Source organism: Carassius carassius, chromosome 37, assembly GCF_963082965.1.
Source record: "Carassius carassius chromosome 37, fCarCar2.1, whole genome shotgun sequence".
NCBI classification, from domain to species: Eukaryota; Metazoa; Chordata; class Actinopteri; order Cypriniformes; family Cyprinidae; genus Carassius; species Carassius carassius.
Genome location: NC_081791.1, coordinates 17,612,457 through 17,636,281, shown reverse-complemented (window position 1 = coordinate 17,636,281; position 23,825 = coordinate 17,612,457). Strand labels below are relative to the sequence as shown.

General features: G+C 37.2%; 2 protein-coding genes across 6 annotated transcripts in view; one reads left to right on the top strand and one right to left on the bottom strand.

The window, feature by feature from the left end:
• Positions 1–16,746, top strand: part of lrp1ab (low density lipoprotein receptor-related protein 1Ab) — a 116,446-nt gene extending 99,700 nt beyond the window's left edge. Inside the window, exons 55-90 of one of the 2 annotated variants that reach the window (XM_059527900.1) lie at positions 695–882; positions 986–1,169; positions 1,332–1,417; positions 1,524–1,643; positions 1,753–1,940; positions 3,231–3,436; positions 4,577–4,765; positions 4,845–4,993; positions 5,888–5,981; positions 6,065–6,181; positions 6,268–6,387; positions 6,509–6,631; positions 7,096–7,221; positions 7,348–7,464; positions 8,365–8,471; positions 8,730–8,862; positions 8,972–9,094; positions 9,253–9,375; positions 9,459–9,590; positions 9,724–9,861; positions 9,972–10,091; positions 10,191–10,477; positions 10,559–10,737; positions 10,822–10,928; positions 11,033–11,152; positions 11,351–11,527; positions 11,638–11,778; positions 12,077–12,241; positions 12,340–12,501; positions 12,659–12,827; positions 12,972–13,073; positions 13,397–13,467; positions 13,647–13,740; positions 14,567–14,605; positions 15,244–15,388; positions 16,501–16,746. In XM_059527900.1, the coding sequence (XP_059383883.1) occupies positions 695–882; positions 986–1,169; positions 1,332–1,417; positions 1,524–1,643; positions 1,753–1,940; positions 3,231–3,436; positions 4,577–4,765; positions 4,845–4,993; positions 5,888–5,981; positions 6,065–6,181; positions 6,268–6,387; positions 6,509–6,631; positions 7,096–7,221; positions 7,348–7,464; positions 8,365–8,471; positions 8,730–8,862; positions 8,972–9,094; positions 9,253–9,375; positions 9,459–9,590; positions 9,724–9,861; positions 9,972–10,091; positions 10,191–10,477; positions 10,559–10,737; positions 10,822–10,928; positions 11,033–11,152; positions 11,351–11,527; positions 11,638–11,778; positions 12,077–12,241; positions 12,340–12,501; positions 12,659–12,827; positions 12,972–13,073; positions 13,397–13,467; positions 13,647–13,740; positions 14,567–14,605; positions 15,244–15,388; positions 16,501–16,638 (4,979 nt within the window). In that variant the 3' untranslated portion in view covers positions 16,639–16,746. The remainder of the gene's footprint in view (positions 1–694; positions 883–985; positions 1,170–1,331; positions 1,418–1,523; positions 1,644–1,752; positions 1,941–3,230; positions 3,437–4,576; positions 4,766–4,844; positions 4,994–5,887; positions 5,982–6,064; positions 6,182–6,267; positions 6,388–6,508; positions 6,632–7,095; positions 7,222–7,347; positions 7,465–8,364; positions 8,472–8,729; positions 8,863–8,971; positions 9,095–9,252; positions 9,376–9,458; positions 9,591–9,723; positions 9,862–9,971; positions 10,092–10,190; positions 10,478–10,558; positions 10,738–10,821; positions 10,929–11,032; positions 11,153–11,350; positions 11,528–11,637; positions 11,779–12,076; positions 12,242–12,339; positions 12,502–12,658; positions 12,828–12,971; positions 13,074–13,396; positions 13,468–13,646; positions 13,741–14,566; positions 14,606–15,243; positions 15,389–16,500) is intronic. The other variant, XM_059527901.1, reaches the window with a different exon arrangement.
• A 2,864-nt stretch (positions 16,747–19,610) lies between these two features.
• fmnl3 (formin-like 3) overlaps positions 19,611–23,825 on the bottom strand; it is a 44,748-nt gene continuing 40,533 nt past the window's right edge. For 2 of the 4 annotated variants that reach the window (XM_059527895.1, XM_059527899.1), the window contains 2 exons: positions 23,578–23,709; positions 19,611–21,212 (listed from right to left, as the gene is read on the bottom strand). In XM_059527895.1, coding sequence (XP_059383878.1) covers positions 23,618–23,709 — 92 coding nt within the window. In that variant the 3' untranslated portion in view covers positions 19,611–21,212; positions 23,578–23,617. Of the gene's footprint in view, positions 21,213–23,063; positions 23,110–23,577; positions 23,710–23,825 lie in introns of all 4 variants that reach the window. The other 2 variants (XM_059527897.1, XM_059527896.1) reach the window with 2 other exon arrangements.

Genomic DNA, 23,825 nt, shown 5'->3' with positions numbered 1-23,825 from the left:
ATTTTTATATCTCTTTATATACTTTTCTACTGGCTGTAACAAAGATTAAATAAAACATATTTTAATAAAACAAGAACTTTTTTTAAATACAACAAAGATACACAACTTTCAGCTGTTTTAATTATTTTTCGCCACTCTTCATCTAACTGATAAATTGTTCATATACCAATAGCTTTTCTGTCACTTTTTCTCTTTTCACGCCTTAAATCAAAATATGATCTTGTCTTTGAATGCAAACGTGTGTGAAATTGAAAAGTGCAGGGTTATATTACAGTCGTGTGTCTAACAATAAAAACTTGTGGTAATAAACAGGCTCTTGTGGGTTCTTGGAAGCGTGCCAGGTGTGTAATGTAGTGTGTTAAAGGAGCTTAATTCTGTTCAATTCCCTGCTTCATTAGAGCCACAACTTCCTGTGGCAGTATTAATTCTGGATCGCTGACTGGGTTGAAGTAACTTTATGAATATCTGGTTATGGATGACCTTTTACAGCATTAATTGGACTTTTTTAAATCTATTACACCAAGTACAAAAGTTCCAAAAGAACTACAATGTTCTTTGGAGTTCCATGTAAATGATACATAAATATGATATTGTTCTCTACCATGGTGTAGTGCTATAATATTACCACATAATAGAGGGATATTCATTGGTCCCAGAACAGAAATGTGATGGGTTGTTTTGTTTTTATCCATAGAGAGGCGCTGTAATGACACTGCCTTCCTGTGCACCAATGGCAAGTGTGTGAACGAGACATTGCTGTGTGACGGTAAGAATGACTGTGGTGACGGCTCTGATGAGAACAACTGCTTCGTCAATGAATGTCTCAACAGTAAGCTGAGCGGCTGCTCACAGCTCTGTGAAGATCTCAAGATCGGCTTCAAGGTATGTTTATACATTTCCTTATTAGCACGTAATACTTATGCAAATTAATTACTGGGACATATAACAGTGAATACATGACATGCCTCTTGCCCGGCCCCTGCAGTGCCGGTGTCATCCAGGTTTCCGTCTGAAGCAAGATGGGAAGACGTGTGTGGATGTGGACGAGTGCACCACCACGTACCCCTGTGCCCAGCGTTGCATCAACGCGCATGGTAGCTTCCACTGTCTCTGTGTCGATGGCTTTGTGCCACGTCCCGACGACCCCACCAGCTGCAAATCAACATCTGGTGAGCCCTCTCTCCTTGTTATATTATATTCTAGTTTACTCAAATTAAAGAGTATACAGTACAGAATGTCATTAAAAATGACATTGCTAGTTAAAATGTTTCAAGTTGTTGAGAATCTGTTTTAGAGTCTGCTTTACTATAAGAGTGTTGCTTACATTTCAGATGAGGAACCTTTCCTCATCTTCGCCAACCGCTACTACCTGCGAAAACTCAACTTGGATGGATCTAACTACACATTGATTAAACAGGTGAGGTGGCTGTTGCCTATAGATGTTATTTGTAGACTATTGTAATTTTCTAATGTTGCTAACTGTCTGTTACTATTTTGTGTGCTGATTTTATACGTGTTAACAGGGGCTCAATAACGCAGTGGCTTTGGACTATCATTACGCGGAGCAGATGATCTACTGGACTGACGTGACAACACAAGGAAGCATGATCCGTCGCATGAACATCAACGGCAGTAATGTGCAGGTCTGTGTAGTTCTAGAGCCTGCGCTTTAATGATTCCCTCATGTTTAAAAAAAAATGATACATCAAATTCATTAACTGTACCATCTTGTTCTGATTGGCTGTTGGATAGGTGCTGCACAGAACCTCTCTGAGTAACCCTGATGGTCTGGCTGTGGACTGGGTCGGGGGGAACCTGTACTGGTGTGATAAGGGCCGAGACACAATTGAAGTTTCCAAGCTGAACGGAGCGTACAGAAGTGTGCTGGTTAATAGCGGCCTGCGAGAGCCCAGAGCCGTGGCTCTGGATGTGAGGAATGGGTGAGAGTCTAAAATCATTTCCCTAACGCTTCCTGATCTTACGTCATGTATTATATAAGCCAGTCTGACTATCCCAGTAATTGCTGGTTGATTTTCTGGGGGTTGTGAGTCTATTAGATTTGTGATCAAATTCCATGATAATTCTTTGTAACGAATTCAATTATTTGAAATGACATATCAGTATTTTCCTAGAAAATACTTTAACTGTCACTCCGTCCCGTATACGGGACGCCTACATTTACTTCACTATATTACAATTAAATCTAATCTAATCTTGACAAACTATATATTGTTGGAAAGGTCTAAGACTCCCAAATATATATTTTACCAATGTTTTTTGTAAACAATTATGTAGGAAAAGTAATAGATTAATTTGTGACAAGAGGCCACCCTCAAAAATCTAAATTATAACAGGAGTTTTGTCCTTTGTTTAAAAAAAAGACTTTTTCATTGCCTTTTTCTCTATCACATTTTAGAAATCATCAGAAATTATTTATCAACTGAAAACTTAAAATCTCAAAATTCATCCTTTAAAACCCATTTTAAAACCAGACATTGCATTACCATGTAAATGGCACATCAATATCATGTTACAAAATGTTTTCATTCATGAATTTTAAAAATTTAAGTCTATGTTCAAGAACGTGAGTAACAGTTAAGGGGTTAAAGATAATTTGAGTCAGGTGAGTGCATTACAAATTCAGCATTTTTTTACACGCACAAAAAAAATTATGTATATGTATGCATGTGTGTGTATATATATGTATGTATATATATATATGTATATACATATATAGTTATATATATATATATATATATATATATACACATATATATATATATATATATATATATATATAGTTATATATATAGTTATATATAGTTATATATATAGTTATATAAAATATTTCATTAGAATAAATGGATGTTATAAATGTAGATAAAATATTTATAAAATAATTATATAAAATACCCTAGTATTTTCTCTTGATGGATCTATGGCTACGTTCACACTGCAGGCTGAAATGGCCCAATTCCGATTTTTTTGCCCCTATGCGACCTGTATCTGATCTTTTCATGACAGTCTGAACGACACAGATCCGATCTTTTCAAATGCTACCCAGGCCACTTGGGTATGTGGTCCTAAATCCGATACGTATCCGATCTTTTGAAATGCGACCTCCGTCTGAACGGCCAGCCTATGTGACTTCGTTGTTTTTGTTGTTTTGAGTAATTAATTCATACTTGACATGTTATGAGCTTGTTTGACTGGTGGTTTATTATTTCCAGGTATCTGTACTGGTCAGACTGGGGCGATGTGCCACATATTGGCCGCATCGGCATGGACGGCACAGATCGCCACATCATCATTCAAGATAAGATCACATGGCCGAACGGCTTGACGCTAGATTTTATTAATGACCGCATCTACTGGGCAGACGCTCGTGAAGACTACATTGCTTTTTCCAGCCTGGATGGATCCAACAGACACATTGGTGAATGCAAACACACACACACTGCTTATTGAGGTCATTTTTCTTCAGGCAGTTAGTTTAGACAAAGGAGTGACCCAGCCTTCATGTCGCCAATAAATTACATCATAGACGGCCTGTATTATGTAATATTACAGTCGATCTATTGTTTCTGAGACTGGTATGTGCAAAAGACAGACAGTGAGGAGGAGGTTTATTTCCATATGAATTCCTCATATTCAGAAAGGTTACACAAGAACATGCTAGATCTGTCCTGGATTTAATGGGTTCGACTTTGAAGCCTCCTAGTTTCTTTGTGCTGCTAAAGTCAAGAGATGAAAGAAAATCAATATTATCTCATAAATATGGGCAAATATCAAGTTGAAAGACCTTGTCTTTCTTTCTTTCTTTCATTTTAAAGTTATATAATAATATATAATTTGTTTTTTATTGATATATATATATATATGTGTATGTGTATGTGTGTATATATATATATGTATATATTATACAAGTGCTGTCAAATGATTAATCACATCCAAAGGTTTTTGTTTAGATAATTTATGTATGCATACTGTTTATATTTATTATGTATATATAAATACACACACGTACAGTTTATATTGAAAATATTGACATGTGTATATGTATTTATATTCTTAGATTTTATATAAATAAATTTATAATATAAACAACATGTTTTTTTCTTAAATATATACATGCATGTGTTTGTATTTATATATTTATATACATAATAAATATACACAGTAATGTAAACAAAAACATTTATTTTAGATGCGATTAATTCCTTTGACAGCACTAATATATATATATGATTCTTTTTAAGATACTATTTAAGAAAATTTCAGTTTTATAATTAAAATAAAAAGGTACTAAACAAAAAAAATTGCTGGCCTGGCAATTAATTGAAATCTGTTTAATATGAAGTACTAAAATTAATACTTTTCATTTTGTGAAAATAGCCTTAAGTGTTGGTTAATATGTTTGGTCTGTCACTTACTCTTAATAATTAAGTTATTTTCTCTTTTTTTGCTAATGTAATCAAGTTAATGAATAATGAAGGATAAAAACCAGTCTCACCCTTATTTCAGTATTCTGTTTCTTGATTTATTAAATATAGGTCTTGTGTTCTCTTCCCCACAGTGCTGAATCAAGACATCCCTCATATCTTTGCCATGACTCTATTTGAGGAGTACATCTACTGGACCGACTGGGAGACCAAGTCCATTAACAGAGCTCACAAAACCCTGGGCACCAACAAGACCCTGTTGATCAGCACCCTCCACAGACCCATGGACATACACATCTATCATCCCTCCAGACAACCTGAGGGTGAGAAGATGCACACATGCTGTGAATAGAAATGTTCCTGCGGTGTTTGATGTGGTTTCTGAGCTTTCTCCTCTCGCAGTGTCAGGTCACCCGTGTCAGGAGGATAATGGTGGCTGCAGTAACCTGTGTTTGCTCTCACCTGGAGGAGGCTACAAGTGTGCCTGTCCCACCAACTTCTATCTGGCTGCTGATGGAAAACAGTGCTTGTCCAACTGTACAGCCAGTCAGGTGTGTGTAATTTTGGCACAAATAAGCAAACATTTTCTCAAAATGCAGAATTCCAGCACATTTTACTTGTAATTTTCATTATTCTTAATAGTGGTTCTTATTTGATTCACATTATAAAGGTACTGAAAGTGCTAACACATTAACTACCAAAGTAAAAGTGAGACTTATCACAAGTCTTTCAACATTATGTCTGTGTTTATTGTACTGCCATTCATTTTAAATAAGAAAAAAAATGTTATGGTATTTCTTTATTTCTTAACTATATTAATTAACAACACGTTAGCAGTCCTGTTGAATACTTTTAAAATAATACCCTTTTTTTTCATTTACAGTGTAGTAGTAGTAACAAAAAAAAGTAAAAACAAAAATTTGTTTAATTAAAATAAAACCGAAAAATAGATATTAAATGGAGAAAAAAAAAACTAAAACAAGAATTTGAAAACAAATTTAATTTGAAGTACTAATATGAATAAAACTGGTAATAAAAATGATTTCATATTTATTTGCATTATAAATATTTATAATATTATAATAGAAGTGTTTTCAAAAATTACAAAAACATTAAAAAAAAATTAAACTTCACTATAATAATATATACTATAATAATATACCAATAATATTAAAGTAACTCCAAAATAACAATGCGATACAGTAAGGACTATTATTATTATTATTATTATTATTTCATTTCTTCTTCTTTTTTTGCATTTTGATAATGAGAAGTTAATTGTGAAGTCAATTGAAAATATTTCACCATGCAAAAAAACCTGATTGTCCTAAAGTATTTTTTTGTTTTCTTGTGATTTTGAGGTGCAATATTACGTGGATATGTTCATGTCAGAAATGACGCTCGGCTAATTGTCTGTGCTCTCTCTTCTTTTGCTCTGACTGTAGTTTGTCTGCAAGAATGATAAGTGCATTCCCTTCTGGTGGAAGTGTGATACTGAGGATGACTGTGGAGACCGCTCAGATGAACCTGCCGACTGCCGTAAGTATAAGGGCTTTAACTGTGAGAGACACCATGGTTAAAACATACATAACAGTCTCATGCTCTCTGTTCTTGGGTTTTAGCCGAGTTTAAATGCAGACCAGGCCAGTTCCAGTGTGGCACAGGTCTCTGCACCAACCCAGCTTATATCTGTGATGGAGACAACGACTGCCAGGACAACTCCGATGAAGCCAACTGTGGTATGATGTCCAAGCAATTGTGTAGGACTGAAATAATCATCCTTAGGACATATGTTTAATGAACACTCATTTTTGTCCTCATTCAGACATCCACGTTTGCCTGCCCAGTCAGTTTAAGTGCTCGCATCCTAGTCGCTGTATCCCTGGAATCTTGCGTTGTAACGGTCAGAACAACTGCGGCCAGGGAGAAGATGAAAAGGACTGTCGTAAGTTTAGTCCTCTACCTCTCATTAATAAAACAAAAATGGAATGTTTTGATATTTACACTATGTATTAGGCTGGTTTCTGATGAGCTGACTGGCTGAGTGTCGCTGTGTTTTCTTGTAGCTGAGGTGACCTGTGCTCCTAACCAGTTCCAGTGTGCCATCACCAAACGCTGTATACCACGAGTCTGGGTGTGCGATAGAGACTACGACTGCGTGGACGAATCCGACGAACCGGCCAACTGCAGTAAGGAAATAAAAAACTTGACTTCTAAAGCCACTTCTTTTTTTCTTTTTTTTCTTAATTTGGTGGTAAATATTGATATTGCCCATGTATTATTTTGACTGCTTTGATCAGACTGCTTTTTTGAATCAGCAAACATGTTTTCATTTTTACATATTATTTATATTAAACATGTATATTACATATATTTCTTAAATCTGTGTATGTCTTTATATATACATATACACAGTACACACATTATGTAAACAAGAACTTTTATTTTGGATGCAATTAATCGATTTAACAGCACTACTTATGCTTGTTAATATTTGTATTTATTTATTTTATTTTTTAACCTATTTTTAACTGGTTTTATCTGGTTCTTGCTACAATAATTGCCTTCGATTATAATATGGCATAAATTACCAAATAAATTAAATGAAGAATCGACTGACAGTCGTAATTAAAGCTGTTTGTGTTTTCTGCAGCTCAGATGAAGTGCGGTGTGGATGAGTTCCGCTGTAAGGACTCGGGCCGCTGTATCCCGTCCCGCTGGACATGTGATGGAGAGGACGATTGTGGAGATGGCTCAGATGAACCCAAAGAGGAGTGTGGTGCGACAGCCTTTATTTTCTCTATTTATACCCAAAAAAATTTGATTTGTTGTGGAAGTGAATACAAATTATTCATTTTATTCTCATTATTTTAGTGAATAATTACATCGTATTTTCTTGAGGTAGATGAGAGAACATGTGAGCCGTACCAGTTCCGCTGTAAGAACAACCGCTGCGTGCCGGGCCGCTGGCAGTGTGACTATGACAATGACTGTGGCGATAACTCGGATGAGGAGAAGTGCGGTAAGTATCTCAACCGACAGTGACCTTAGCGTTCCTGCTTCCTGTTCGCACACCTGAGACTGCATGTATGCAAGTTAAAGGAGTGAATCTAGTGGTTTATTATTATTTGTGACCGTCACATATGTCTGTGGGAGGCATTGCGGGTATTTGTCCTATGTCATGGCTCACTCACATTGCTCACTGTTGCATCTCACTTCATGTTGTCTCTATTCTTCATTTCACACTGACCCATTGGCTTGACTCAGAGGTAGGTCTCTCCTCCCTCCAAACCACCTACCTATTCCTGGCTCCCTTTCCTTCTCCTCCCTTCTCATCTCCCCATGATTCCATTCGTGTTTATGACAGAAGTGGCCAATCGCAGCTTCTGCACCCTAGTGGAGAAACGATGTAGTTAATTTTCCTCCTCGAAATTGAATAGTGAAGCTTCTAGCAGTGAACATTTCTGTTGATACGTTCAGAGCTTGAAACTGGAATAAAGTTTGAAAATGAAAGTGTTTTCAATGATTCTGAACTAATTAGTAGGGTTCCCATGGTCGTCATCATACTGTGTATGTTTATTATGTATATATAAATACACACACGTATATACACGCATGTGTGTATTTATATATTCATAATAAATATACACAGTACGCCCACATATATTACTTATAAACTTTTATTTTGGATGTGATTAATCGCGATTAATCGTTTGACAGCACTAAAATATATATATATTTTAATCATGATTATGTTGGAACCCTGAATGTGTTGGTAACTTTTCTCACTCTCTAAGCTGACCTATAGACCTTGTCTTGAAATGTGTTCCTCTTTCCTCCTGTTTTCCTTGTAGTTGTTGTAGTTATTGTGCTGTCTGGTGTTTCTTCACTATTAACCTTTCTGTCTCTCTCTCCCTCCCAGTGCCACGTCAGTGCTCTGAAAGTGAGTTTGCCTGCACTAACGGCCGTTGTATTGCTGGGAGGTGGAAGTGTGATGGAGATCATGACTGTTCAGATGGATCTGATGAGGTACTGCAGTTCACTGGCCTGCTTCACCATCTCATATAAATTGGGTGTAGCCAGTCTATAAACTGCAATTATCAAGGGACCATTTATTCAAAGCTTAAATGCAATGTTCCTCCATTTCCTCCAAAATACGAGCCAAGTAATATAAATATAGTTTAGGTTTCTTTAGCTGGTTGGTTTTTGTGGCTTCTTATGACACTCAGCACTTTATTGTAATATTATATATATTAAAATCAGTACATATATTATTGTGTTTCACAGCATGGCTGTGACCTGAAGTGTGAGGAGGATCAATTCCAGTGTAAGAATGGTCACTGTATCCCACTTCGCTGGCGCTGTGACGCTGATGCTGACTGCATTGATGGCAGTGATGAAGAGAGTTGTAATATTTCTGGTGAGTATGCATGTCTGCTTCTTTCTGAAATGGGCTTATTTATATGTCAAATGTCATTTTTAAAATACAGTCTCATGTATCTCACTTTGTTTTTTTTGCTCTCTTTTAGAGGCGCGGCACTGCCCCCATGATGAGTTCCAGTGTAACAACACTCTGTGTAAGCCGCTGTCCTGGAAGTGTGATGGGGAGGATGACTGTGGAGATAACTCTGATGAGAACCCGGAGGAATGCAGTAAGAACTCTTTCCCACAGTTGAATTGTAATAAAAATGATCAGCATCCCTGACAAATATTTACAATTCATTTGCAATGTTTTGTTGGTGATGAATAGAAAAACGACATTAATACATGGCAAGCTCAAACTGTAAACGTCTTCCTTTCTATAATTCAGGAAACTTCCAGTGCCCACCCACTAGAAATTTCCGTTGTCGGAATAATCGCGTATGTCTCTGGAGTGGCAAGCGCTGTGATGGTGTGGACAACTGTGGAGACAATTCAGATGAGACTAACTGTGGTAAGTCGTCTGCTCTGACGTGCTTAAATGATTTTATATCAGACTCCCTGAGTGTTTCCATGACCTGTTCGACATGTTTATAGGAGACCACACATCCACATGCGATAAAGAACAGTTCAAGTGCAGCAATGGCAAATGCATCAGTGCCAACCTGCGGTGCAACTTCTTTAATGACTGTGAAGATTATGGATCAGATGAGATTGGCTGCAAGACAGGTAAGATGCTTTATCATAATGCCAGTGTCCATATTTGTGAATAAAATATGCTTTGATTTTATAGTTTGATATTTAGAAGGGGCTCTTAAATCCTGATTGAATTGACTTCATGTGTCTGTCTGTGTGTTTGTAGACACCGTTCTGAATGACTGTAAGAGTAACAAATCTCTATGTGGAGATGGCGATGAGGCTCACTGCATTTCCAACGGCACAGACACGTTCTGTTCCTGCAAACAGGGTTTCCAGAGCGTTGGACACAACACCTGTGAAGGTACTTAGTCTGCCGTCTTAAAAAGGCTTACGACTTTCTTTTTATGTCAGTGAAGGGTATCACCACCTGCGAAATTACCTTTTGGTAAATTGTTGTTCTCTTTTTTTTAGATAAGAACGAGTGCATGCAGTTTGGTATGTGTTCTCACATATGTAACAACACCAAGGGCTCCTACAAGTGCAGCTGCCACAAATACTTCACCAGGATTAACAACACATGCAAGGCTGACAGTATGTGCTGATTTTATTCTTTAAATCACTTCGTCTTTAGAGTTGTGCATGCTCTCGAATGGATTCACCTATCGAAAACTTTTTCGTGTGTATCTGCAGGTCAAAACATTAGTAAACAGGTCCTCTACATTGCGGATGACAACGAGATCCGCAGTCTGAATCTTGATATGCGCAAGTGGGTTTATGAGCAGACATTCCAGGGCGACGTCAACGTGCGCATCGATGCCATGGACTTGCACGTCAAGACCAACCGCATTTTCTGGACCAATTGGCACACGTCTGGCATTTCCTGCTTCCAGCTGCCCTCTCCAACCTCACCATCAGGTCCTACGTCTAACTCTCACCGCAACACCAGGCAGAGCGAGGGCAGTGTCACCAACCTCGATGTAAGTCAAGACATTCAGTGTTCATTATTACGCTTCATGCTTTGCAATACCTTTACTGAATTTTACCGGTCTCCTCTTTAGATTCCAGGTTTGAAGATGCCACGTGGAATCGCGGTAGACTGGGTGGCTGGTAACCTCTACTGGACTGATTCGGGACGTGATGTGATCGAGGTTGCTCAGATTTCAGGCCAGCACAGGAAGACGCTGATTTCTGGCATGATTGATGAGCCTTATGCTATTGTAGTGGATCCTCAGAGAGGGTAAGAAGCATACACTGTACTGTATGTTTTCTTAATTCTACAGTAGAAACGCTTCAGATGGATCGTTTTTGTTTCGTATATCAGAACCATGTACTGGACTGATTGGGGGAATCATCCAAAGATTGAGACGGCAGCCATGGATGGGACACTCAGACAAACCCTGGTCCATGAGAACATCCAATGGCCTACAGGTCTTACCAGCGTAATGCTGCTTTCAACCATCTGTGTCCATGAAATTAGTTCACTGTATTCAAATTAAATCTATGTGTTAATGCATACATCTTCTCTAAAACAGGTCTTGCAGTGGACTACTTCAATGAGCGTCTGTACTGGGCAGATGTCAAGCTCTCTATGATTGGCAGTGTGCGTTTGGATGGCTCGGACCCTGTTGTGGCTGTATCCAACATCAAAAACAGTTCAGTAATGCGATTATGCTCTGGGATTAAAGCTTATCCTTGACTGTATCTGCTAAAAATATATATTTAGCTATAATATAACTTTCGTTCAAACATTTTTTTTATATACTCACAAAGGCTACCATTTATATGGTTAAAGAAACTGTACAAAACAGTAATATTTTAAACATTAATCCGCTTCTCTTAATTTCTTACAGACCTCCTTCATCCCTTCAGCATTGATATCTTTGAGGATTACATTTATGGTGTTACCTACACCAATAACTTTGTCTTCCGTGTTAACAAGTTTGGGAAAGGTCAGGCGGAGAATCTGACCACTGGCATCAACCACGCAACTGACATAGTCCTATATCACCGCTACAAACAGCCTGAGAGTGAGTGTCTGTGTGAAAGTGTGTGTGGTTTGGACACATTTTTTTAGGGTCTTATTGCAAATATAAGTGTATTTTCAGCAATCTAAAACGTCTTTATTTTTTTTTTACAGTGACTAACCCATGTGATAGGAAGAAGTGTGAATGGTTGTGTTTACTCAGTCCCAGTGGACCAGTGTGCACCTGTCCTAATGACCACATCCCTGACAACGGTACCTGTACAGAGGTGCCTCCAGCGACCCAATCCCCCTTCAGTAAGACCCTGCTTTCACACTATATCCTAATTCATTTTAGGCCACAGCCAGAACAATGCTAAAGCTACTTGTTACACTGAGAAAAAAAATTATATATATATATATATATATATATATAAACATTTTACATGGTAAATATTGTGCATATGCAGTTTTTTGAGCTTGATTGAATGCATTTATATTTTTTTCTGATGCTTCATGAGCATAAATTCATTTGTTAGGTATTTCTCAACATAATTAAATTATAAAACTTAAGATGTTCATTCAGTCAGTCATCTTTAACATATTTTTCTTTTAGCTCCTACATGTAATGTTCAGTGCCAGAATGGTGGCAGCTGTTTCCTCAATGCATGGAGCCAGCCCAAATGTCGCTGTCCCACCAGTTACAGTGGAGAACGCTGTGAAATCAACCAGTGCAGAGACTACTGTCAGAACGGAGGAACCTGCTCCCCTTCACGCACAGGTACACACACTCACAGACACATTGTGCATTTGTGACCAGGGTTCTGCACATTTATCTTTATAGCTACATCCGCAACACATCCCGCTTCCTCTCTTCAGGTGCTCCTACCTGCCGCTGTCAGACTGGCTTCACTGGCCCCAAATGTAACCTACATGTTTGCAACAACTACTGCCAGAATGGGGGCAACTGCACTGTCAACCAGGGCAACCAGCCAACCTGCCGTTGTCCAAAGGGCTTCTTGGGTGACCAGTGCCAATACAGTGAGTTTAACTACTTGTCACTTTAAATAGAGGGTTCAAGTCTTTTCTAAAATTTCCATTGTCTTAATGTTTTTTTTATTAGCTGTTTGCATCCAAACAGAAGTCTTGCTAATAAATAAAACAAAGTCAAATAAGTACTGGGAATCAATCTGTGCAGGTCACTGTGAGGACTTCTGTAAGAATGGAGGTACTTGTATGGAGATGATCAATGGCACTAAACATTGCCAGTGTTCTGAGTCATACTTTGGTCCACAATGTGAGCTGAGCAAGTGTGAATACTGTGGCACGGGCAAGTGTGAAGTGCTAGGCAGCGGGATAACATGCAAGTACGTACCAGCACATTCAACTCACTGGGCTTTCATAGTCTACCAACATTTAGCTTTAACTTGTCTGAAATAATGTGTCGTATAAATATGGTTGTTGTGTGCTGTTTTTGTGGGTGCTGTGATAATTTATGTTCTTCTGTGAAGATGCGCTAATAACAGCCAGCAGCCTACGTGCTACACCTGTGGTGACTTCTGCATTGAGGGCCAGTGCTCTATAGACCATAATACTAAGCTGCCACAGTGCAGGTAAAGAGCTATATAAAATAAATTACTTTTATGTTCTTGCAGATGTTTTGTTGGCAAAAAGGAAAAAGAAAAAACACCAACAGATAAAATGCACATAAAATGGACAATGAGACTGAAAATAGAATATAGAAAATAGAAAACAAAAATAGGCCTAGTACTGAACCTTGTGGTACTCCAGATAAAAGATAATCTACCTGAATGTCCTGAATTCTGGACTTGAGATAGCTGACACACTTGTCTATATAGCATGATCTTAAAAACAAATAATAACATGATTCTGTATAAGGATGGCCAGTAATTTAGTGTGTGTGTGTGTTATGTAGGTGTCACACCGGCTGGTCAGGTTTCCGCTGTGAGCTCAATGTTGCCCCTGTTCAAAACTCAGACTCTGGAAGTAAGTGCCAGCATTCCTTTCATCTGTCTTTACATTTCTCTCAGATTCATATTCAGTTTAGTTTGGCAAGGCAAACTAAAAGAAGCTTTGAATTGGCAAAGATTAGTTTTTATATGCCTATTGCTATGAAGAAATCTGTGTAATAGTATAATAATGATGTATGTTTCTTCTTTGTGTAGATACTTCATCAGTGGTCATCCCAGTGATGTTACTGCTCTTACTTGCACTGTTAGTGGTTGGTGCCATCTTGTGGTACAAGAAGAGAATGCGTGGGTAAGTACATATAACAACTTCAGCATGTACAAAAAAGACACTCCAGGGCAATAGCCAAAATTATTTTGTGTATTGATCAGACCTTTTTTCCTGTCATCTTCCTCATTTTGCTGTAGAGCAAGGATCTTTGACACTTTCAGTTCGAGGGCCTTAGTTTTTTTGATAGATATAATAATTTTTTTGAATTTTATAATTGTAATTCTACATTGATATTAATTACCTTGTTATAAAATGTTTTTTTTAAATACACATTTCTCGTACAAAATTGTGTCTAAAGCCCGGGATTTAGTCTAAATTTAGTCTAAAGTTGGCGAGCACGATTCAACATGTTGATTCAACGTCTGGGCCATCAGCCGAAAAGTGATGAAAACAAGCACATAACTGATATTCAAATTGGTAGGAAAGGTTTTACGTTTAGTATATCTGCCTATATATCGTATATACTTGTTTTGTTTTCTCTTTTTGAAAGAGGAATATATACAAATGAAAGCTGCTGATATAGACAGTCAGTTCCTCTCACACAGGCACAGAGAACTTTGTGTTAGTTTGCAGTCAGCTGTAGTCTGTGCAGTGTGTTCAAGCGTAGCTTTGTGGTCCAGACGCTGCCGACACAAGGCAACAACACCATCGGCTTTCATCGCTGCTAGTTCTTTGAAGTCGCCTTAAGCTCATCCAATTGTTAGCCGACCCTCTTCAGTACCCTGTTGAAGACCCCTGCTTTAGAGCATTAATTCCTGCACATTCCTCTTTAATTTAGCACTAAACTCAATTTCCAGCTCTCTCACGTTCTCTCTCTGTGGTTAAACTGCATCTTTCTGTCTCTCAGGTCTGTGAGGCAGGGCAAGCCCAGCTCCAGATGTTCGCGGTAACTTTGACTCTATAACAGCAGGCTCTCATCTTTCGTCCATCCTCTCTTCTCTTCCTCCCCCATCATCATACTCTTCCTCTCTTTCTCCCTGCTTCTCCTGCCTGATCCTGTACTGTTACTGTGGTATTCCTGTGGTTTTTACCAGTTTCAACACAGGGATCTATTGATGACAGCTAAAATAGATCAACTGGTTGGTGCAAGACGCAGTGCTGGGCTGCGTCCTGTCCCTCTCACTCCTCTTGCGCCATCCTGTAGACGTGTGTCCGTTTTTTATATGTCCGTGAGAGCAGTGTCACTGTGCTTGAAGTGTTTGGCACCTCATTGTCCGTAGTGGACCATGTCTTGTGGATATCCACCTTTCTTTAAGACCCTGCAGAGTTGTTTACTCTGGCTGGCAGTCTCCAACTGAAAGCACATGGATGGTTCCTCAAAGTGTCATGGCTCCTTGTACTTGTGTTTATACGGCAGGAGAGACCCTGGTGGATGTAGCTGTGTGTCTGTGTTTGTGAGTTGCTTGGAGATAGGCTACTTTGTGTATGTGAGTGTAACTTCTTGTGCCTTGGCTCAGCCTGCAAAGGTGTGTTGTGAAGAAGCTTGGACAAAATAGAACTGCTTACTGGTGTTTGTGTCTGCAGCGCTAAAGGATTCCAGCACCAGAGGATGACCAATGGAGCCATGAATGTTGAGATCGGGAACCCGGCGTACAAGATTTACGAAGGAGAGCCTGACGATGATGCAGGCGAGCTGCTGGACTCCGAGTTCACTCTGGATCCAGATAAGGTGACACCTTTATGTCATTCTCCAACCCCCTTGTAGGGGATTTTTGTCATTTAGATTTTTAGAATATTATTTATTATAACTGTGTATTTTAAAGTGTATATTTTGTAATCATTTGTTTCTTTTGAAATGTTCTTTGTGATAAAATGTTTAACAATAAAAATAATGTAATGTTTTGTATAATATATGAATGGTGAATGGAACGAATGCATATACAACAAACTATATGAGGTGATTCCAGTAGTAAATTAAAAAAGTTTTGAAAATAGATATGACCAGGTTGTATGAATCGGACATTCAAGACACACTCATTTATATCTATTGAAAGGAGACGAGAAACCAATTTGTGACTTACATAAGAATCTTTTGAATGTGAATCGTATTATAATAGAATGTCCCATTTTAATTTAGACAATATATTAAAAGACATTTTTTTTAAGTTTCTCCTGGAAAAAAAAGCATTTTATTATTGATTTAAATTGAAAGATTCTACATAATTTTTATCAGCACTATTTTTGTTATTTGTATGATGTTTGTATAGTGATTGTTTCTTACAAAAATCTTATATTACTGTATATGATCTATTGAAATGATACTTAGTTAATGTGGCCACGAATATAGACATTGTTACTGATGTGGCGTTAAAACATAAATAAATGTATATAAAATATTTCAATATATAGTTTATATTTGTCTAATATCATTCAAATCAAAATGACAGTATAACACAATTTGATTTTATATCATATACATTTTATGTTAATATTGTTTTATATTCAATTATATAAAAAATATATATTATTGTATTTAGTTATTGTTCTTGATTTATATATATCAGTGTGGGTATGTGAAAAAATTTATATATTTCAACCAGAACTTTAAATACAGTATTTAAATACAAATAATAATCAAAATAATAATTTAAATAGTTTTTACAATATTTTTCTATTTGATAAAATAAATATATGATGATCATATATTAAATATTTTAATTATTAGTTAGTTTTTAGTTTATTATTTTTAATATACGTCATTAAAATAGTTTGGAATTTTTAAATCTTTTATGGACAATAAAAACAATCATCGGCTTATCTGCATCTGTATCTCTCTTGCAGCCCACAAACTTCACCAACCCTGTATACGCCACTCTCTACATGGGCGCCCATAACAGCCGTAACTCTCTGGCCAGCACAGACGAGAAGAAAGAGCTGCTGTCTGCAGGAGATGACGACATGGGAGACCCTCTGGCGTAGAGTCCCGGCCGGACGCCCACCCTCACGCAGACCATTATGCCTTTACATGTCAAAGGAAAAGCAACAACAGCAGGAACACTGTACAAAATGTAAAAAAAAGAAAAACAACACACAAAAAAGATAAACATGAAGGACACTTTTGTATGTGATCGCAGTATTATATTTTATTCTTCGAGAAATCCTTCTGGTCAACAAAAGAAAGCAATTTCTATACATGTATTTTTTCTTTCCCTTCCCTATTTTTCTTTTCTTTTTTCAGACTTTGCATACCTAATTTCTCTCCCTTGCCCTCCATTTAGCCACTACCTCTATGCTCAACAAGATGCCAACAACAATATGGGAAATCTTTTTTTTGTTTGGTTTAAGTTTATTTTTGTATCAATTGTATAGAGATCAATGTTTCTTTTAGGAAAAGCAAAATTGCCAAGTGTTGCTAATGAAATGTGAGGGAAGGGTGCACGGCCGACTGAATGATAACTGATGCTGACCTGGACCGTGTGTGATTTCAGATGGCTGGACGAGTCGGCATCGCTTTTATTTCTATAATGTTATCTCAGAGAACAACGCTTACGATGATTGTCATACTCCTTGCACAGATTGATTTTATATATATTTACATATATAATTAACAAAGTGTCTTGACAAATATACCCAGGAATACAAGCAGACACCCGTACGAATAGCAGTATAACTGTCTTTGTTTTAGCTTCGTTTTTTTAATGGATGAAAAGATGTGGATTGAATCAACGAGTGAGTGAATTCCAAACGGATGGTAAATGTAAGGTCATTCCAGAACTGTTTCCAGGGTATCAGTGGCCTTGGTGTGTACGCAAGTGGTACGTCCAAAGGATGCGGGCCTCATCTGACGCCATGTCTTCCAGTACGCCAGAAACAGCCAGGAGAAACGCTCAGATGATTGTCGTCTGCTCAGTGGGAGCTGTATGTCACTTTTAGTTCACTAGTTTTGTGTCTTATGGACTTTATGATCAGTGTAAGTGCATTCCTGTGAGGTTCGTGTGGATCCAGTAATAAGTCACTGCCTTGCTGCTACTCTTCCCATCATTCTCATCTGCCTGACCTGTAGAGAGACTCGGCCAGCCCTGCTTGTGGCCGAGCATCCACTGCTTCTATTGGAGGTAACCCGTGTGCCATAGGCTAATGCATGGATCCAACAGCGCATCAAGACTAGCATCGGCTCAACAGATACATGTTAACAGTATTCATCCGAGCATCTGGACTTAACGTAAGGTGTCTGCTCTGTTTACGATCAAATGTAATTTAGCACGGCCCTCAGTGGCCTTTTACTGTCACAGATGACTAGTGTCACAACCCTGCAACCGTTTCTGTAGTTTTGTGGTACATTTTTTTTTATATATATATACAAAATAATTAAACTGCTTTTTATAGTAGAAATGCATGGTGGCTCAACCCTTCTTTTGGAGAGACCGTGTGATGTTCGTTTCTTTTGTTTCCAGCTGGAGATCATCATGAATCACAGACAATAACACATATTAAAAATAAAAAATGTGTACATAACTAATATACAAATGGTTTCTGGATTGGTGCTCTGCTGTAGGTTGGTAATTGGGTACAAGTGGTCATTTTAGAAACCGTTTTACAACAGAATGCATTGTCCAAATGCTGAAAATTATTTCAATGCTGAATCTAAAACAATTACTGTTGTCCTAGTACTGGATATGATCAAGGTGAATACAAGTAAAATGGGACTCTTTATGGTTGTCATTTGTATTAATCTTAAATATGATTCCCAGATGTTTTAACTCCTTACAAAAATTACCATCACAATAATCTACAATATACAGTGTAAAAAGTAAGGAATAGATCCAAAGGTTGTCCCACTTCACCTGTATATTCACTGCAGTACACTGGGGAAATTGTATTAATCAATTCATACAAAGATAAAGTCGAGTATCAAATGTTTTATTTGCCACTTCAACAGAATATCCAGTTAAATGCTGCATTCATTGGTCTAGTTCAACTAAATAACATTAATACTTTGGTACATTCAACTTTTGCTTTGCATTTCCTCGCAAATGGCTAGATTTACGTGTAAAAAATAAAAGTTCAGTCTTAGAAATAACTCCCAAGAAGATATAAAAGTTGTTAGTGTTTAATTGATCGTTTTCACGTGACGTCACACTGGAGGGCAAAACGAAGCTTTGATCCAATGACCTACAGGTATTTTTATGCGGACTGCATTTAGCAATGTAGTAAAACGCAGATATTTAAAAAAAAAAAAAGCAAATCCAGTAAACACCTCATTGATTATGTATATCTTGCACAGGCAAGAAAATGAACCCAGGATATAAAAACAATGTGCAAAATTTCACATGAAATGGAAAACTGAACCATTAAACGGCTTGCCTCTGTAAACTATGCATTATTAATATAGTGATTACTGAATTTCATCTTTTAATATTACTGTTTTAAAAATATTAAGGTTCTTTAACTGTATTACGTTTCGTCGCACTGTTTAATGATTGAAATATATTGCTGCGGATGATTTAATATGTATTGCAAATGGTCAAAACTTTTAATTTTATTCTTTTGAGAGGCGATCTACTTTAATTATTTGCGGCTGGGAAACAGGTGGAAAAGTGTTGCATTTCTATGGATATTTTGCCCTCCAAGTCGTCGAGCCTGTCACGTGACTGAAAGCTTTTGTTGAGTTAGACACTTCCGGTTCTGGCTTCTGTTTGGTCAGAACAGCGTCCCAACCATAGACTGTATAAAAACAGGTCCCAGCCAAGTTTTTGTTGGGGCTATCTTACGTCTTCTAACGGAAAAACGCCACTAAATGTATTTTTCTTAACGTAATAATTATAATTTCTGTCCTTGTTATCAAACTTTTATAAAAGCAGTAAGTACTTGAGGCCGTTGTCCTGACATTTTATCCTACCCGTCAGATTTTCCTACCAAGGATGCGCACATCAATATTGGGTTGATAACTGTTTTAAAGGTGCAGTGTGTAATATTTACACCTATTTACAGAAATGAAATATAATATACATAACTATGTTTTCAGATGTGTATAAAGACCTTTCTTAATGAACCGTTATGTTTTTATTACCTTATATTGAGCAATTTTTTATCTACATACACCACGCGTCTCCTTACATTGAAGTTGCCACCATGTTTCTACAGTAGCCCTAAACGGACAAACTGCTCTACAGAGCGCTTATCGAACATTGTTGTTCTTATGAATAAAACACAGACACAATGAATAACAAGTCTGGGAGGTAGCAAAATCTGACAGGGTAGCACAAATCACCATACTGAATTGTGAATATAACCGACAGCACATCCCGAACAAAGCAACTAAGTAAAGCGCTGCCTCGCGTAAGTTAATGCTAAAATAAAGCTCATAAAATTTCATATCGAGTCACTAGTTGCATAATCGGTTCTTATTCAATTATAATAATTATTCTATTAGGGACATATAAGATAATAAAATGAATCTTATAAAACGTTATTGTGAAGTGAATACCAATACAAATGTCCTTCATTTTACTAACTCAGAATATTTTGGGTGTGCAGTTCACTCACTTGCTGTTATATCATCTTTACAATCACGGAGTGATTCCCATTGGATAAAAAATGCATTTATATACATAAGAATTCTGTGTGGTAAAGAACGGATCCGAACATCATTCTCTGAGGAAGAATATGTTTCAAGGCATGGCATAACGTTATGTACACTTTGTTCTGGTACATGCGCATTAAACATTTAAAAAGCTGGGTGAAGAAGGCACCATCAACAGGCCTACAAGGCACATGATAAGTCAAATAGAGCACTTCAGGCTTTTTTGTTAAAGCTGCAATGGATAACTGCATATAATATTTACATTAAGAATTTATAATGTTACAACATAATAATTAACACAAGTATAAACTTAGATACATCAATATTGGCTATAAAAAATAATACTGACTCAGCAGAAAGGCACTTCTTTGTAACCATAGGGTAAAAATACTGGAGACAGACTAGTCCACTCCAGGTAGTAAGGATTAATACATATTTTTGAGTTCATAGCTAATAAAAGAACTGTACAAACGGGCTCTGGCCTGAAAGTCAGTGACCTCAAGTCATGCTTACATTGCACAATAAAAGGAAATCCACATTAATGGGCATGTGATCCAAATGGAAGGCTCTTCAGGGTCAGCAGGCTAGTGTTACCGCTGTCGGTTTGTCAATCACAACAAGCATTTTTCCTGTGCCAACACAAGTTGTTACAGACTCTCCTCAGGATTTGTGTACGCGAGAGTTTGTGAGGCCGCCCTTAATGTCTGTGCTTTATGGCTTTATTGAAAGAGCCTCCAGTGCAGAATCCAAAAAGGATTTCCAAAAATAAATAACTTCCCCATCCCCTTAAAACCAAAGATTCTGGTTTGGTCCTGCACTTCCCTCAGTCACTGTGAATTGCAGGAAGATGCCATTTCAGAAGAAAGCAGGGGGAGAGTAGCATTGGGTGAGTGAGTGAGGGGTCTTTAGGGTCGCTTCCACCCATTCCGGATCACCGCGTCAGCTCGCAGGAAGGGCTGGCTTCGGAGATCTGTGAGTGGGGAAGGGAGAGAGTTAGAGTTAGATCAGGGAACATTTAGGGTAGCAGGGGTCATTCTTAGCACTTGAGCTGGCTGCTTATATTTGTGCTGTCTTTGAAAAGGTTGAAGAAATGCAGAATTCTGTAGATCTTACTTTTCTATATCTTAAAGGAACAGTTCACCCAAAAAGGAAAATTCTGTCATTTACCCAGCCTCGTGTCATTCATGCTTTTATTTATCTGGGAAAGGAGATATTTAGCATAATGTTGATACTATTCTTGTCCTTAGAATGAAAAGCAACTGAATGGCAGCTGTCAAGCTCCAAAATGGAATAATGTGTCAATGTTTCCACAAAAACATTAAAGGGAAATATCACCCAAAATGAACATTTATTCACTCTCATGTCATTCCAAACCTCTAGGAATTGATTTTTTTTCTGCTAAACAAAGAAGATATTTTGAGGAATGATGGTAAACAAACACTTGATGGTAGCCATTGACTTCCATGGTATGGGAAAAATACTATGGCAGACAATAGGGACACACATTCTTTTTACAGATTATCTCATTTTGTGTTCAACAGAAAAAAAAATAGCGAGGAGTAAATGACAGGATTTTCATGTTTTTGGGTGAACTATCCCTTTAAGCAGCACAACACAGATTGTAATAAGAAATGTCTCTTGAACATAAAATCAGCATATTAAAATGAATTCTGAAGGACCACGTGACACAGGCATAAAAAATAAATGTTTTAAAACAAAAGAATGGTAGTGTATTTAAAACAGCACCTTGGTCATTTTACAAAATATCTCCTTTTGTGTTCCACAAAAGGGTTTTAAATGACTTAAGGCGTAAATGACATTTCATTTTTTGTGTGAATTATTCCTTTTAAAGTAAAAAAAATGCAGTTAATATTCATCTCAATAACTGCTTCTAGCATAAACATACAAAGCACTTACAAAGCACACACAGTAAAACATTAACAGAGACACAAAACAAAATACAATCACTGCAGTACGACTATTCAACACAAATACATGAATGATAGATTCAGTGTTCAGCAAGGTCTTAAAAGATGCTATAACATTTCCATATATAATAAAACACTACACCACTATATACAGTAACCATTACATGTAGATCTTGCTGAACAGAACACAGAGTTGCATGCAGGTGATGAAATAGTAGAGGACATAAACATTTTAGACAGACAGCACAGTGCAAAGATACAGCGGACAAACACAGCTTTACATGCAACAGTGATGACAAGAAAATAGAGATTTCATTTCTAATATACGCTACTGAAGAAAAGCTAACAAAACTTTTACTAGTAAAATAATATGAGATTATACTGATTAGTTTATAATAAGATTTGATATCTATGAGGTTATATAAAACTATAAAAATGTTGTAGTTTATATTAAACATCTTAAGGTATAAATAGTAAAAAAAAAAAAAAAAAAAAAAAAAAACAGAATTGTGTGATGTAAATGAGGGGGGAAAAGTAAAAACTCACTTAAAAAATTTCAAATATTTCACAGTTCTAATTTTTTTCCTCAAAATTGTGAGAAACAAATTCCAAAATCCCAAAAAGATTTTTTTTAAAACCTTTTTTGTTTTTTTTATTCAGTGATAAAACTATATATATATAAAAAATAAAGCTAGTTATCTTATTTTTTGACACAATGACAAGTTTCATAAAATATAAATTTAACAATGCAAAAAAAAGCAATATTCAGTACAAGACTGCATTTGGCCACATAAGCTTCAGCATTGTAGCAATGTGCAAAATATAGCACCGCTAAAGCAACTGAAAGGCAGACAGGAGCAAAGCGTCATGAAGCTCCATGATGCCTTTCTTACCCTCCAATTATTTAGTGCTCAAATTTACTCAGATTAATCCCCTGTTCTGCTGGAAAGGTAGAACAAAGAGTTATGGGAGAGAAGATGAGAGTTAGCAGGTGACAAACCAAGTGAAACATAATAAGGACTGTTACACAGGCAAAATCTCTCTGGACACTATGACAAACAGAAAGACCCAACATAAAAAAAAATATTATTATTAAATCATAAAAGCATACATGTAAAAAATCAGGAAACCAACAGTTTTACAGTACAAAATATGATTATATTATATTATATTATATTATATACATATTAAAGACAAATATTTTTATACTTTTTAGTCCATTTGTCATAATTCCATTGAGAAAGATTTGGCCGGTCCCTGTTTCAGGTCTGTGAACAGCCACAGCTTGTGCTTCCTACAATTCCATTGTGCGTTGGTTAGTAAAGGATGCTGGGTAACCAAGTGACAGAATGGGCATGCGAGTGGTTGTATACATGCACTTTGCAACTGGTAAGAGAACGGGACAACCTGCGGCATTAGGGGCAGGTTTTTGGGGGGGTTTGGGGGGCTAGCAGATGGACTCGTCGAAGAGGTTGGTATCGCAGAAGAAGCGAGAGCCCCGTTTGGCCGTGCGGGCTGTGAAGGGCACACTCTTCAGCACTGAGGGAGGGAGGGAGGTCAGAGACAGAACGTTATATCTGAGGTTAAGAAGGAGCATGTGTTCCTAAAAGAGAAACCCTTGCAACTTCCTGGCATTTTTGTGCAGGATTTTGATT